Here is a 15917-nt window from a genome sequence, read left to right as displayed (position 1 = left end):
ACCTAACAAACTCTGCCCCATCTATCCCCTTTACACTAAGGAGGTGCCAATCAATATTAGGGAAGTTGAAATCACCCATGACAACAACCCTGTTATCTTTGCACCTCTCCAAAATCTGCCTCCTTATCTGCTCCTCAGCATCTCTACTGCTACTGTGGGGTCTGTAGAATCCTCCCAATAGAGTGATCGCTCCCTTCCTGTTTCTGACTTCTACCCACACTGACTCAGTAGATGATCCCTCCAGAACATCCTCCCTTTCTACAGCTGTGACGCTGTCCCTGATCAGCAAAGCCACCCCCCCACCTCTTACCACTGTCCCTGTCCCTTTTGAAACATCTAAACCCCGGAATATCCAGCAGCCATTCCTGCCCTTGCAACAGCCAAGTCTCTGTAATGGCCACCATGTCATAGTTCCACATACTTACCCACGCTCTAAGTTCATTACCCTTGTTCCTGATACTTCTCATATTAAAGTAGACCCACTTCAGTCCATCCAACTGATTGCAATTTTGCCCTTTCAACTGCCTATCCTTCCTCAGTCTTTCTACACTCTGCATCTATTTGTACACTAAATGCACCAACCTCTGACCTATCACTCTGGTTCCCATCCCCCTGTCAAACTAGTTTAAACCCTCCCCAACAGTTCTAGTAAACCTGCCTGCAAGAATATTGGTCCTCCTTCAGTTCAGGTGTAACCTGTCCCTTCTTTGCAGGACGCACCTTCCCCAGAAGAGATCCCAATGATCAACAAATCTGAAACCCTGCGCCAATTCCTTAGCCAATCATTCACCTGACAACTCATTCTATTCTTACCCTCACTGGCATGTGGCACAGGCAGCAATCCAGGGATTACAACCCTTGAGATCCTGCTTTATAGTTAACCTGGTTTGCAATTGTCCTTTCTTTAGTCGTTTTGTAATTTGGTGGACCACATCTCATTATTTGTTATGTATTCAATTTGGCATTATTTGCAATATTAATACCAGTCCAATTTCTGAGTCTCAATCAATTATGAAAATGTTGAACATCATTGTTCCAGAACAGATTCCCATGGAACACCACTTTGACCTACTGCCAGATTGAGCAACTTTCTTTAATTTTTGACCTCTATTTTTGGTTTTGTTAATGCCTTTTATTCTCTCTGACTGACTCCATACATCAACGATTTTAGTCATGAACTTCTTGTGGAGCACTTGAATTACACATACATTGAATAAGTTTCCTTTTAGAAATCAATGTTGACTTTTTTTTTATTATGCTTCAATATTAAGGGTTTCTTTAGTACCCATTAGATATTGGTATTGGGTTATTATTGTCACTTGTACCAAGGTACAGTGAAAAACTTGTCTTGCATACCGATCGTACAGGTCAATTCATTACACAATGCAGTTGCATTGGGTTAGTACAGAGTGCATTGAGGTAGTAGAGGTAAAAACAATAACAGTACAGAGTAAAGTGTCACAGCTACAGAGAAAGTGCAGTGCAATAAGGTGCAATGTCACAACAAGGTAGATCATGAGGTCAGAGTCCATCTTATTGTATAGGGGAACCGTTCAATGGTCTTGTGATGTTACCACTAATGGCAGTCCATTATAGTTTCTCCAAGATTCTCTTCCCTTCAGCATTCTCTTGAATAAGTTCTGAAAATCATTTATCATCAATTAATGGAGTTGATTGTGTTCCAAGAAAGTGCAATCTTGATCAGAGTACATTTCTTTTAAGATGCACTTTCATATTGCAATGTGTTTTGTGCAAGTTTCTATTTCATATTTGCACTTGATTAGCTGAAGTTTTTTTACAAAATATATATTTGTTGTCTATTCACCATTTTGTTGCCACTTTGTTTGCTTTCCCTGACTGAAGCATCCATATTCAGGTGTCACAATCTCTAAAGAAGGGCTAAGCAGTTTAGAACTGAGGTGAGAAGTTTCTTCACTCAGACCACAGTGTATCTTTGGATTTTTGTATCCCAGAAGGCTGTGGAGATTTAGTCATTGAGCTCATTTGAAACAAATTAGTAGGTTTCTGGATATTAGGGAATCAATGGATATTGGGTTAGTGTAGGAAAATGGCATTGAAGTAGAAGATCAGCCACTATCTAAGCGGTGAAGCAGGCTCAAAGGGCTGGATGGCCTATGTCTGCTCCTACAACTCAAAACTAAAACTAAAATTTTAAACAATTGCACAATCCCATAATTAAATTATTACTATTCCCAGAACAAATGTATTTATCTCCCTGCATTGGGGAGGTAAGATGCCAAGTTGAGATCACAAAGCAGTTTCTTCATTTAATGGGGGATCTCTTGGAAATTTCTCTCTAAGGCCTTTCAGTGAAGAGCCCACTCCTTTCAACATTATAGCCATTAACAGTCAGCTTTTGAAAATGCAAATAGAATAAAGTCACTGCCTTGAGCAACATTCTGCATACACTAGAAATCTGAGTTTAAACAGAAAATCTCAATACTCTTACCTGTGGAGGGAGAAAGAGATAACATTCCAGGTTGGTGATTGAGCTTCTCTCTCCACTGATGCTGCCTGACCTGTTGAAGTATTTCCACCATTTCATGTTCCATTTCATTCCCATATAACCTAAAATTTAGAAGTGGTGACAATTGACCTCGACATTACCAGGTGCATGTATTTGCTTAAGTCATTAATTGACATCGGCACTGAAAGATGGATGATAGACTACCTTTGTGTTATTTCACAGGGACCTTGTGTTTTGTTTAAGAAGCATGTGTTCTTTTTCGCACGGTGTCCATGGCATGTTTTTCAAAATTACTTTTTTCTTAATAGTGTAGGATGATAACCTCTAAGTGGTCAACCATGAATGGCGGATGATCTAATTGGAATAAACAAAATGCAGAATTGCAGAAATTACTAGTTAATGACTTCTGTTAGTTGGTATCTTTGTACTGGCTGCCTCAGTAGTTCATCTACATCAGATTCACACTGTAGTCATTAATGTTCACTGTTCAAAAAAGACAAGCCAGACAGCTGTTGAAAGTTAAGAATGCAGTAAACAGGATAATCACTTGCTTGTGGTAGTGATTTACAAAGCACAAGCCCAAATGATCCAACGTGATTTCATTATCTCAGTTTGTTCTTTCTCTTTTTAAAAAAATTGATGTTTTATAATATTTTCACATATAAAAATAATTATAAATTAGTTTTAACCTTGGTTTCTCATTCTGTTCTTTCCACAAGAGAACGGTCCACAGTCTCTTGATGAGGTCGTGTTTACTTTATATCTCTTTTAGTTTGGAAGAGTGGTTTTCAACAGCTGGTGTTTCCTCATTCATTGTGCCATTAATCCAATTCTCTTCCATTGCATTTGTTTTTTTTTAACCAAATGAAGGGAGAGACATTCTTTTAAAAAGAGAACCATCTCGAAGACAGCTAGTTCTTTCCTCCTCTTCCTGTGTCTCTCTCCTTCTGCCTCTTCCCCTCTCATCAACAGGAGTGATTGATATATACAATAGAAAGATTTTGATATTGGTTGGCAATGTGAAGCAGCAGGCATATTTTGGAATAGCTTAGTAGACCATTCACCTTCTCATTCAGGTAGCTGCTTGTCAATAAGTACCTCAACCCAATTTATGTGCATTTGCTCTGTATCCTTTGATAAATTTTACAGATGATAAATCTTTTTCAGCATCCTGAAAATTTCAGTGGACTCAGTAACCACTGCCACTTAGGGATGCAAGTTCCAGATTGCCACTCCTTTTGTGGGGGAAAAAGATTTTGATTGTTCTCCAAACTGACCATTCACTTCAAAGTAATCATTGAAAAGGATAAGGAGGGATTGGCAATTAGTGTCCTGAATTGGAGAAGGATTGATTTCAATATCATAAGAATATTATCATGAAGACCTGGCTAAAGGTAGACTGGGAGATGTAAACTTGCAGGTAAGTTTACATCTGATGTATGGGAAACATTCAAACGTGAAATTATGAGAGTTAAGGACCAACATATTTCCATAAGGGCGAATGATAAGGTTCAGGAACCTTGGGTGCTGGGGGATGTTAAAGGTTGAATAATGGTTTAAAAAGGATGTGGCAGGTAAAGAGAACTGAAAACAAGGGAGGCCTGACAGAAATACAGAAAATATAGGAATTAAGAGGGGGAATGAAATATCACTGGTGGATAAGATTCGAGAAATTCCCGAAGTATTTTAAATTAAGGGCAAGAAAGTAACAAAAGAAAGAGTATGGCCCATTAGGGACCAAAGGGGCAATCTGTGCATAGTGCCAGATGATGTACGTGAGGTCTTCAATGAATACTTCTCATCATATTCGCAAAGGAGAAGGATTGTTGTAATTGGGGGAGAGGATTGGTGAAATTCTAGATGAGTTGCCATTTTCTAAAAGATATTAGATATCTTTGTAGGCATAAAAGTGGATAAAGCACCAGGGCCTGATGGGATGTGTCCCAGGCTGTTGTGGGAGATAAGGGGTAAGATTACTAAGACTCCTTATTAGACAGATTTTTAAATTTTCTCTGGCAACCAGTGAGGTGCCAGAATGACTGAAGGAAGCAAAATGCACCTTTATTCAAGAAGGGCAACTGGGATAAGCCAGGTAATTACCGACCTGAGTGTTCAACTTCAGTAAAATGAAAGTTATTAGAAAAATTCTGAGGGACGAGGTTAGTCTACACTTGGAAAGGCAGGGAATAATCAAAGATAATTAGCATGGCTTTATTTGGGGGAGAGATAGAGGTAATAGAGTGTATTGATGAGGGCAGTGCAGTTGATGCAGTCTAGAGGACTTCAGTATATCCTTTCACAAGATTCCACATGATATTGGTCCAAGAAGTTAGAACCCATGGGATTCAAGGCAAGTTGGCAAATTGAATCCAAATTTGCCTTGGTAATAGGCAGAGTGAAACTGTTTTCAACCTAAAATATTAACTCTGTTTCTCTTTGTATGAATGCTATCTGGCCTGCTGAGTGTTTCCAGCATTTTCTGCTTTTGTTTCAGATTTCCAGCATCTGCAGTTTTTTGATTTTTCACAGCTTTATAAAACATTGGTTATTCCATAGGTGGAGTAATCTGTGCAGTTCTGATTGTCACACCACAGGAGTGATATAATTGTATTGAAGAGCATGCACAGAAGACTCACCAAGATGTTGCTTGGGATGGAGGACTTCAGTTATAAGGAGAGACTGGAAAGGCTTGGATTCATTTCCTTGAAATGCACAAGGCTGAAGGGGGATCTCACTGAAGCGTACAAAATCATGAGAGGCATTGATGAGGTAGAAAGTAAGAAACCTTCCCCCCCCCCCCCCATTGATGAAGTGTACAAAACCAAAGAACATGGGTTTAAGGCAAGTAACAGGAGGTTTAGAGAAGAAGTGGAGAAGAGGGTAATTGCAATTTGAAATGCATTGTCTGAGAAGGTGACTGAGACATATATTCTTGAGGCATGGAAGGCTACCAGCCAAGTGCTGGAAAATGGGATTGGTATAGATCAGTACTTGATGGTCAGCATGGACGTGGTAGGCCAAGGAGCCTGTTTCCGTGCTGTGTGATTCTGATTACAAATGACCTTTTGGAAGTAGAAGCATATTTTTAAAAGTAATTGAAAACAAACTGAATCATAACAGATCACCAGCCAACTAAGGCCCTAAGAGAGATTGTTCAGATACCACAGTGAAATAGTGCCATGAGTTACTGCATCTGGGAGTTAAAAATAACTCTTTTACCATTATGTATAGTTGTATAACTTTCAATTTCATCTATTTACCTAAAAGAAAAAATTAAAGATTTGTCCAATGCAAAGGTTGTCCTCTGAGTCATTCCTGATGTATTGGATAGATTTTCTTTATCCATCTCATACATGCCCCTGGAGCTACAGTAATCGTTTGTGGCACGATAGGATCAATTGTCCTAGAGGTCATGATTCTGCAGCTGTCCTTGACCAACTTGTATCAAATTACAAATTGATTCCAATATCCTCTAAGCTCTTGCTGTTCTTGATTTGTCATTTACATTGTGAGATACAATTCAGATTACTTGTTACATCAGAAAAAAAACAACTTCTGGGAAAAATTTGCACACTCACTGCTCGAGTAATGTTTGCTATTTTGTTCTGTGGACCCTGCTTTGTCCAGTCCACAATACAGAAGCAAAATGGCTATGGTATTCTTATGGAATTTCCCAGAGTTAGTCAAACATTGATGAAAGGGAATGACAGTTGATCAAGTACAAAGCACGAAGATAGTATGTCACGTGCACAATACATATTTAGCCTATAACTAGTGTATAATTTCATTTGATTAGGATGGGATTAAATTACTATGACCTTTGCAGGTACCATGAATTTAATTGTAATAATTTGAAGTCATGTTTGCATCTGTGACTGAATTCCTAAATATTTGAAAACTATTTGAATTTATTTTCAATTCCTATAGGAGCAAGAATCTGGTTTGCTTCAATCCTCTTGAGGTAAGAGGGTTGGGAATTTTCAGGCCAAGTGAAATTTCGAACATTTCTGGTTCAAATATTTACAATCCAAATAAGATGCAAAATCATTCAACTAACTACGTGTAAAGCTAATCTGTTGAGGAATATACTCGACACTTTCACTCTCCCTGAATGCTAACATGACCTTTTTATTATTCAGTTTGGAGATGAGGGAGTCGCTGGCAATCTTGCTGCTGAGAAGGTACTGGTGAATCACCTATTTGAACTATTGTAGTCGTTCTGGGAAGGTACTCCCACAGTAGCGATGGGTACAGAGTTCCAAAATCTATACCCAGCAGTGATGAGGGAACTGAAATATATTTCCAGATCAAAATGGTGTGTGGCTTGAGGAAGAACCTGCAGATGGTGGCAATGGTCACTGAATTGATCATTACAAGGTTGACTGTGGACCAACCCCTTTTTTTTTGGCAGAAATTAAAATTGCCACTTGTTATTAAGTCAAACAAGTACTATCTCAAAGCATGCCGTGTGCTTTCTCTCTAGTATTGAGTAAGCTTGATGGTATTTGTGGAAATTTGCAGCTTAAAGACGACAGGTTTTTCTTCTACTGATAGAGACTGATAATTGGGGAATGCTATTGATAAGCAATATTAAATGTCTCTGTACTCTGACAATATTGCAAAATAACAGAAGGAAACCTCTGCTGTATAGAAATGGCCATTCAAATTTCCATTAAAGTTTGCCTTTTACCTGCATTCAAAAGAACTGTTTAAAAGTATTAGCAACATATAAAAATTACTAGAACAAGTAATATATACAATTCATTGAAAGAATAGGGATGAGTCTTTAGCTGAAACCATATAGTTTCCATTTTAGCAAATGTTTTCCTGCTTAATTTGGTTGTGAGCATATAAGTTGGCCAGTTGCAAAACAACATCTTTTAGAGTCAAAATCATGCGAAAATGTTTATGAAATGAACTGAGGTTGTGAGAAAACTGCACTTGATATGAAAAACCTCATTCTCCTTGGAATGTGTTGACTCTAAAATTGCTGAAAACAGAAACTTTCTGCAACTTCCTAGCATTCATTTTACTGATAAGTTCTTCCAGTTATCAGTGCAGTTTCATTGCTACACTGGCCATTTGTCAACTGCTGTCTGCCTCACCAGTAACAGTAGGCACCTTGGAGCAGCAGCTGCAGAAAAGTACAAACAAGGAGGTGGTTTTCTGGGCCTGAAAAAGACACAGGAAGAAATGGTTAAGTTTTTCTGATATTGACAGTCACCATCTCATTTCACCAATGAACCTACTCCTGCATAACTAAAATCCCAGCTGTGTTAACCCTCTTTCTGCTCTTGTCACTATTATCATTTTTGTAGGGTTTGTATGGAGGTCAGGTCTGCATGGCATTTGAGCTTAAGTTGATTGGTGTCTCACAGCAGAAAGTCTGGATGGCTCATATACTGTCTCCATGCCTGCTTCCTCATCTGGTCCACCAACTTCTCCACAACACTGGAGCTGTGGTATTAAATATATTTAAAAATGATCATAGCAGCTCAGCAAACCATTCAATTATACAGAGTACCATTACTGCTGTTTTGCCCACATCCTGAGAATAAATTTTCAAGGGGCTAAAATCCTTTTTACTCTTCATTGATCATAATTTTAAAAGAGAAAATATTGACTTGCAATGTTTTTTCCTTAAATAGTATTTTTAAAGTGTGCCAACAGACAAAATAATCCAGTGGAATGATTGGTGGTTTGGTTTAATCTAAAGATCTTTGGTTGAAATCAAGAATGTGTTTTAACTGCCACTGAATGTAATTTTGACCAACTAATGTCATGACATAACTGGTTCTGACATCCTTCTAAATTCTGATACTTATGGATTTGCTGTTTACCTTGAGGTAGAATTCAAATTATTAGTTGCACAGGAAAAACTGCCAGCAAAAGATTGTGTATTCATCACTTTGGTAATATGCTGGTTTCTTTTTCTGGTCTCCTTATCTTCCCGTATTGCTGGCCTGTGTTGGATGATGAAAAATGTAACCTTCCTGTGCCAAGAGAAAATGGGAACCCACTGCATTTAACAGTGGTGGCACCGCCTATAGGCATCTGATATAGGAAGCTACAAAGCCAATAATCGTGGTATGTCTATTAGATGAGTGATTCTGGCAACAGCTCATTTCCCAATGTAGTACTTGCTGCAATTGAACCTCAGAGGCAACATAAATATAGATTAACATTTATTGTTGATATGAATAGGTTATACCAACATTTAAAAAAAATCATTATATAACATTTTCTTGTATGGTTGTAAAGCATTCTTCTTCAATACATTAGCAGCTGTAGTGCACTTAAGTTGATTTCCACCCCCCCCCTCCCGCAGTCATTAGTTTCATAAATATGCTTTATGGGGGTCACAATCAATTACAAGGGGGGGGGGGAATAAAAGCTTAAAATCATAAGTTACTTTGTCCAATGTCACAAACAGGACAGCATGTTTTGTGCCCAGTGTGTTTTGTTTTTGTATCTGTTGTTAGATAACTTAAGAATTAACTTTTGAAATTGATTCAAGGAATAATGCAGCTTGGATAAGGTTCAAACAGCAATTTGAACATATTATTTTTCAGAGATGCAGGAAATTGGATTAAATTGTCATTTGTAGCAATTTGATAATTGGTCATCTTGAAATGTGCTATCTATGACGTGCTGGTTAAATAAATCTATACCAATACCAAAAGTCAGCAGTGTTGAGGAAGACAAATGTAGATTTTGCCTGCATGCGATTTTCACCACACCTCACCCCCACCACCCCCCGTCAAGGATTTTTGCAGCAGCAGGGGATGTGGTGATTACTGTATCTGTGGGAAATGTTATCACTGCATCAGAGTAAATTAGTTGAGTAGATTTTCATTGTTCACATACTTGTGTATATATTTTAATAAACATTTAGTCATACTGCATTGCATTCTAATGGTGATCTTTTTAAGTAAAATTTGTTTAATGTCCTGTATTTTAGTTCTTCAGGCCATTGTAGCTAGCTCTGTAGCTTGAAGTCTTTGCCTGTTACTACGATTTAGTAATGGTGGATTTCAGAACTTGGGCTGCTTCCTATTAAATGAAGTATGCATTTTGTGTAAAATAAAAAATCTAACTTTTCCTAAGTTGTATCCAGCTGTCTATTCTTTTGCATTCTGAAGATTTGTAGAAATTATTTTGAGTTATTTTTCCCAATAGTTTTTGAGCTAACATGTTTTGAATACCAGGTATTTATTAAACTGAAGTTTTTTGAAAGCAGAATTTCAAATTATATCATGCATTGTCCTTGATCATATACAAGTAGCTGTATTTTAGATTTATTTAATTGTTGCATCACAAAAAGACATTAACATGTGGACATTGCTTAAAGAAACAGAAAAAGAGTAATTTTTTTTTGCTTTTGGCCAATAGTCCATCTAGAAACTATGAAAGTCATAATGTTAGATAATCTGTTATCTTTGAGAGGAACAATTGATTTGCATTTATTTCAATGTTAATAAGTACTGACAACTATAACATAGGATAGAGGTTGCAATGATTGTGGTCATCTGAAGCCCGTTGCAAGTAATTTTGCTTTGATCAGCTGTCCTCTCAGAAATCAAAAAATAACTGACTGCAGGTAATCCTTTAATGCTGTATGAGGAAAAAGGTCACACCTACAGGCTTGTGTTTATGTCATTGTAAAGGAAGTTGTGAGGTTTGATCTTAAGCCTGAAATGGAAATTTTACTCTTAATTATCAGTGGCATCTTCCTTTATTACTGATTTATATTTTGTTAATTTTCCAAATTCTTTTTGCTGTAGAAATAATTCTTAGTGTTGCAGCTAGTGACAAGGTAAAGATGACTATTTCCTGACCAGCTATGGTGGTACAGTGATATTTGTGTTTCAGTATTTTCTGATTGGATGCATGTGATTTTTTTTTTAAAAACTACATTATAGGATTATAATAACTTGGAATTCTGAGGCATGAAGCAAAATATATCAATGTACATATTTGTGAGTTGGGAAGTTCTCCATCACAGAAGCTTTAAAATCTTGGATTAACTCTTGATCATATTATCCTGTACATAAAGTCTTTTCCAAATCTTCTAAAATTAAGAGAATATACAGTAACTGTAACTTCTCTTTGTAAAATTTCTTGTATTTCTTTTAGAAGCATTGAAGTTTTAGCTGTAGGTAGTCCTGAAATGTTGACAATTCCTTTTCTCTCACAGATGCTGCTCAGTTCTTCTCAGTTCCCGCTGAGTTCCTCCAGCAGATTGTTTGTTGAAGTTGTTGCACTGGTCAAACACAAAGCCCTTTAGACAGTACAGAAATATGAAATTAAGTTCCAGTCTTAAAAGTAAACCCCTTTTATTGTCATCAAAAGTTATCAGGCATGAGAGCAGGGAAATAGGCAGTTGGTATACTTCATCTGTCTCATTCCATGCATGACTGCAGAGCTCTAACTGTACAATAGGGGCAGGCTAGTTTATGGATCCATTGTAAAATGTGCACTTTGATCTTGCCAATCAACAGCTATAACCACATTGTCTAAAGAACAATCTTAGTTGAGATGAATAAGGGAACTTTGTTGTTCATTTTTAGGAATTCCTGTTTTACTCATAGAGCTGATTTTTTTTTCAAGTGGAGATTTAGTGAATTCTGTTTTATAAACTGTTGTAAAGAGCTCTACTGGTGTTCTGTGATGCAGGTCCATTCTGATGACTGGGAAATGAAATAATGGGATTGGTGTATCCATAGAGTCTACTTCACTGCCTTTTATTATAATGCAAATTCATATTCCACCAAAGCAATGTTATTCAACATTAACCATGTCTTGCATTGTTCTTTAATCATGTAAAATTGATTGAGTTTCTCATAATTAACACATTTTTGTATAACTGATTATATTCTTCTTCCAACTCTTCCAGATTTTGTGCTGAAAATGAACAAAACAATGAATCTAGCAAGGTGACATCTTCTAAAGTCCACTAAGAACTTCTGTCGATTCTGGAACTACTTAGAATCTGGACTTGCTGTGCTTATACAGTCTGGGCTAAGCCATTTAAAAATCAGTTCTGTAATAAAATGCTTCCTGTCAGCTCTGTTCAAAACATTCCCTTATGTCAGTATTACTAATTAAACTTGGGAACAACTTGGATTTCCTGAGAGGAAAAAATCTTGCCATATTTTCTTTATACAGTTTGCCTTTGTAAGAATTTTGTCGTTAAATGATTTTTTTCAGAAATTGGTAAATATCTGTCAATTACTTTGGAAAGAAATTGAGAGTAATCTCTGTGATCTTTAGAGTATAATTCAAGATCATGAAAAGACCAAATAAACATCGACAACTCCAATTCTTCAGCCTCTTCAGCAGAAAACCTAAATCTAAGTCAAAGCTTGAGATGTCTGCTGTCACAGTTGAGGGAGTAAACACTAAAACAGAGAGTGAGGATGAGAAAAAGATGACCTCCTCTAATAGAACAATACAGTCCTCCAGTAACGAACAGTTGTTGGGCACTCTGGAGTGTCCACTCTGCCTTCTTAGCCAGCCTCGATCCCAGTTCCCAGAGATTATTTCTTGTCATCATCGTTCTTGTCTGGATTGCTTACAGCAATATTTGAAAATTGAAATTACAGAAAGCAGGGTCAATGTTGCCTGTCCAGAATGTTCAGAATTGTTTCATCCATCAGACATCCGTATGATTCTCAACAATGGCACTTTGATGGAAAAGTACGAAGAATTCATGCTGCGAAGGTACCTTGCATCTGACCCAGATGCCCGATGGTGTCCTGCACCTGATTGTAGGTATGTACCACATAAATGGTTATTATGATTTATTATCTTTGCACTTAATTAATATATAAATATGGGAGAGAGTATGATGATGGTTATAGACTAAACTCTTCTATTTGAATATATCTACCTTTAGGTAGCTGATAATTGAGTGTAGAGGATAATATACTCAGATTACAGACATGGTTAATAATTTGGCCATACTTATGTAAAGTGTTAATTACTTTTTTTGCCTTGAGTTTGTCTAGGGTCACACTGAAGATGTAATGGACCAGGATTTTTAGCCATGCTGAACTCTTTAGGAGGAGCTGACATACAACAGTAGCTCAGGCTCTTGCCCCACCTTCCTCCTCTACCTAGGCTCCATCTGCATGGGCTGGGAGAGGAAGAAAATAAATTGATATAGTACCTTGTGCCAGGTGAGCAACATTGTCACATGTGTACCCTGTCTCTTCAGGCTGAAGTGAATGGGTCATAAGGTGAACAGGAAAACGTAAACAATTCTGCAAGTAACTGGCAAGGAATCATGATATTGTTGGTGAATCTTGGAATAACTTCCATATCTGAGTTACCTTTGTATTCAGCTGGCTACAGGAATTTAATGAGCTGAATTGTTTTGCTTTACTTGTTCTCTTTCCCCAAAATGATTTTCAAGCTTTGCTCAGCACTTACTGATAACATAGACTAGGTACATAAAAATACCACTGTATTGTAGTACTTAATTGCTCATTATATGATTGCATCCTTGAGAAGTTATCCTTTCTTAAACTCCAATGCCAAGTACAAATGCCTGTTCTAATGGCTGATTATTAATGATTATTTCCCACCACCCTCAAAGTCCTCCCACTTTAGTTTAGATTTAATTATCAAGAAATTTCTCAGGTGATGTATCGGTCTAGCACTGATTGTTAAAGTATTACATATCCTGATCGTTTAAAAATTTGCCTCCAATGTTATCTTGATTGTGAGCTCTTAGTTTTTGTTACTAATAACAGAAATCTTCATGTTCATTCATTTTATCACTTTGAACACTTCTACCAAATTCTCCTCCAGTATTGTTTCCAGAGAATTCAGTCCTAGTTTCTCTAAACTTTCCCCATCAAAGCACAGGCAAGGAAAGTTAAATGGATGCCTTGCATGCAAAAAAAAATCTATTCTTTAGTCAACAGTTTTGCAAAGACTTTTTCAAAATTCTGTTAATGTCATGGCACATGAAAAGTAGCTGAGAGAAAAATATTCCCATTCAGAACGTCAGAACACAAGGCAAAATGCAGCATGATTCCACACCCAACCATAGTGTAATCTGGCCTGTGTGGCTTGAGGATCTATTAAATGCCAAGGTGAATACATTTAAATGTTATAAACAACTTGTTGCTCGGACAGGTATTAGTGTTTAGGAAAAGATAACTTCTTAAGAATGCAATCATATCGTGACCAATGCAGTACTATAATACAGCATTATGTTTATGTACCTTGTCTATGCTATCAGGCAGGTGGTGAGCAGAGCTTCTAATTCATGGTCTGGGCCTGCTTTTCATTCTCAATTGGACTATATGTCCATTGTATTGTGAATATCCTAAAACTCTGGCATTATGCCAAAGTTTTTTACTAAGTGTCTTTTCCTAAAATTATTATGCTTTTCTTTGGTATTAAATTCCTCTCAATACAAACTCTATTTATTTTATTTCCTCTTCATGTACTTAATGATGTATATATTCTCATATCTAGTTTCCTTTGCTTCTCCACTCTATTTTAGAAGTGTACTGTTCTAGGTATAAATTGATTATATCACTCTTTTTGTGCATTAAATGTCATCTAGTTAAACTCCAAATTTGTGTGTCCTTCTGTAGTCTTCTGCATTGTTTTTGACAGTTTTCTACATGGTTTAATATTGTCTACAGATCTTCATTTATTCCTTTGATTAAGTGCATCTGGTAGCCAAACATGGATTCTTGGACACTTTACTAGCTGCTGTCTGCCAGACTGAATGGTCTCTACATACAGAAAAGCTCTGCTGTTTGCTTTTAAATCATCTCTATATAGGGTGACGTGTCTAATTTTCTTATCAAATTGCTTCAGGGTACTTTATCAAAAAGTACCTGCAAGCCTATTGAAACTGTTTACCCATTGTAGTTTAAGACTGACATCAATGTGGTTAACAGAAGTTATTTGATTGTCAAAAGATCAATAATGGTAAGTATTCAAGTGGTAATTACCTATGAATTAATAGTACCTACTGTCGTCCTCGATTGTATCAGATGTCAGTGTCAGTAGCCAAAGGCTGTGCTTCCCCATTGCCTTGATTTCATGCAACATCAGTGTATCTCCTTGTTTCAATTGTTATTGCTTAAGTTCCTGAACTATGTACGTTTTGTTTTAAAATTCTCTGTCAGCTATTTTTGCCATGAAGTATAAATTCTAGTTGATCCATTTCTATTTTCCAAAAATAGTTCTATTTTTTTTCTTGAAATCTTTTCTAGCTGATCCATTTTGCACAGCATTTGGAACTCTGATTATAGCTACAAAACAAAAAGGCAGCCTACCCCATGTCTTTAGCACCTTCAACAACTCCTTCTTGCTGAGTCCTTTGATTGTATTCTTGCACCCTGTGTATTTAAGTGCGACAATTTTTTAATGAAAACTTCTTGTTCCTTGTGCTGGTTTCCCCACAATCTACTTCTAGTTTCTTCATAAATAGGATCCTTATTTAGCTGATGCAGCTGATGAGTATGTATTTCTGAACTTTTTCTTAACTGTTACTGTATATTGCAGACTATATTAAAATATAGCCTTCTGACATTTTGTATATGTATATTTCTCTTGGATATCCTCATTGCATTTCTTATGTGCACCAACTACCATAATACAATGAAATACTGTAATTTTAGCCAGAATGTGTTTTCAGTTAAGTCAAAAATACAGTTCTCAAAAAATGTACACTGTTATCCCTTATATAAAAAGCCATTATGTGCTTGTAAGGTCTAATAAGATTATACAGAATCTGTTTTAATTTTTTCTCTATTTTGTATCTTGAGACTGGATCTCCCTGGAATCAGGTTACTTAAACTAATTGGTCTATAACTCTATATTCAAGTGCAGTATGTATATTTGTACACTTACATGCATTATAATGTTTTCTATTAGGGCATCTTTTTCATGTAGCTACTAAACTTAATACCTAAACTCGTACTTGGCTCTCAAAGGGAACTATTCCCTTGGGGATAAGCACATTTCTAAATGCAATGCATTTCAAACAAAAATCCAGCTTGCAATAATTACCTCATAAAATGACTTGTTGGATATTTGATTTTTGAATTTGAGTTATGTCAGGCAAAACTTGTTTTCAAATTATTGGTTTTAGGGATAGCTTTAGTCATGGTATGGTGGAGTGATAGTTAACTCTTCCATTACATGGCCTTGTCAATCATACCATCACTTTCAAAATAATGCCTTTTGTTAAACTACAAATTGTCCACAGCCATGCCTAGTCTGAAATGGAGGTTCTGGGTATGTGATCTCCATTGTTTGCTTTGGATGGGTTATTAATCTAATAAATTGGGAAAACGTTGTATATAAATACAACTCCCAATGTGTTTTGTCTGACTGAGTGGACTGCTAGCACACTGGTTCTGTAAAGTAGGCTGATCTTTTTTGAACAGGCTTATTT

At 36.7% G+C, this 15917-nt stretch overlaps 1 protein-coding gene across 8 annotated transcripts in view; it reads left to right on the top strand.

Moving 5' to 3' along the window:
* The window catches only part of si:ch211-278j3.3 (E3 ubiquitin-protein ligase RNF19A), a 65683-nt gene that overhangs the window by 23697 nt on the left and 26069 nt on the right, over nucleotides 1-15917 (top strand). For 6 of the 8 annotated variants that reach the window (XM_052025106.1, XM_052025108.1, XM_052025110.1 and 3 more), the window contains one exon: nucleotides 11385-12262. In XM_052025106.1, the coding sequence (XP_051881066.1) occupies nucleotides 11778-12262 (485 nt within the window). In that variant the 5' untranslated portion in view covers nucleotides 11385-11777. Of the gene's footprint in view, nucleotides 1-6429; nucleotides 6450-6634; nucleotides 6670-11384; nucleotides 12263-15917 lie in introns of those variants that run through there. The other 2 variants (XM_052025111.1, XM_052025109.1) reach the window with 2 other exon arrangements.

Source organism: Pristis pectinata, chromosome 10 (assembly GCF_009764475.1).
Source record: "Pristis pectinata isolate sPriPec2 chromosome 10, sPriPec2.1.pri, whole genome shotgun sequence".
Lineage (NCBI taxonomy): Eukaryota > Metazoa > Chordata > Chondrichthyes > Rhinopristiformes > Pristidae > Pristis > Pristis pectinata.
Note: the sequence above shows the minus strand (reverse complement) of the source record. Positions and strands in the feature narration are given on the sequence as shown.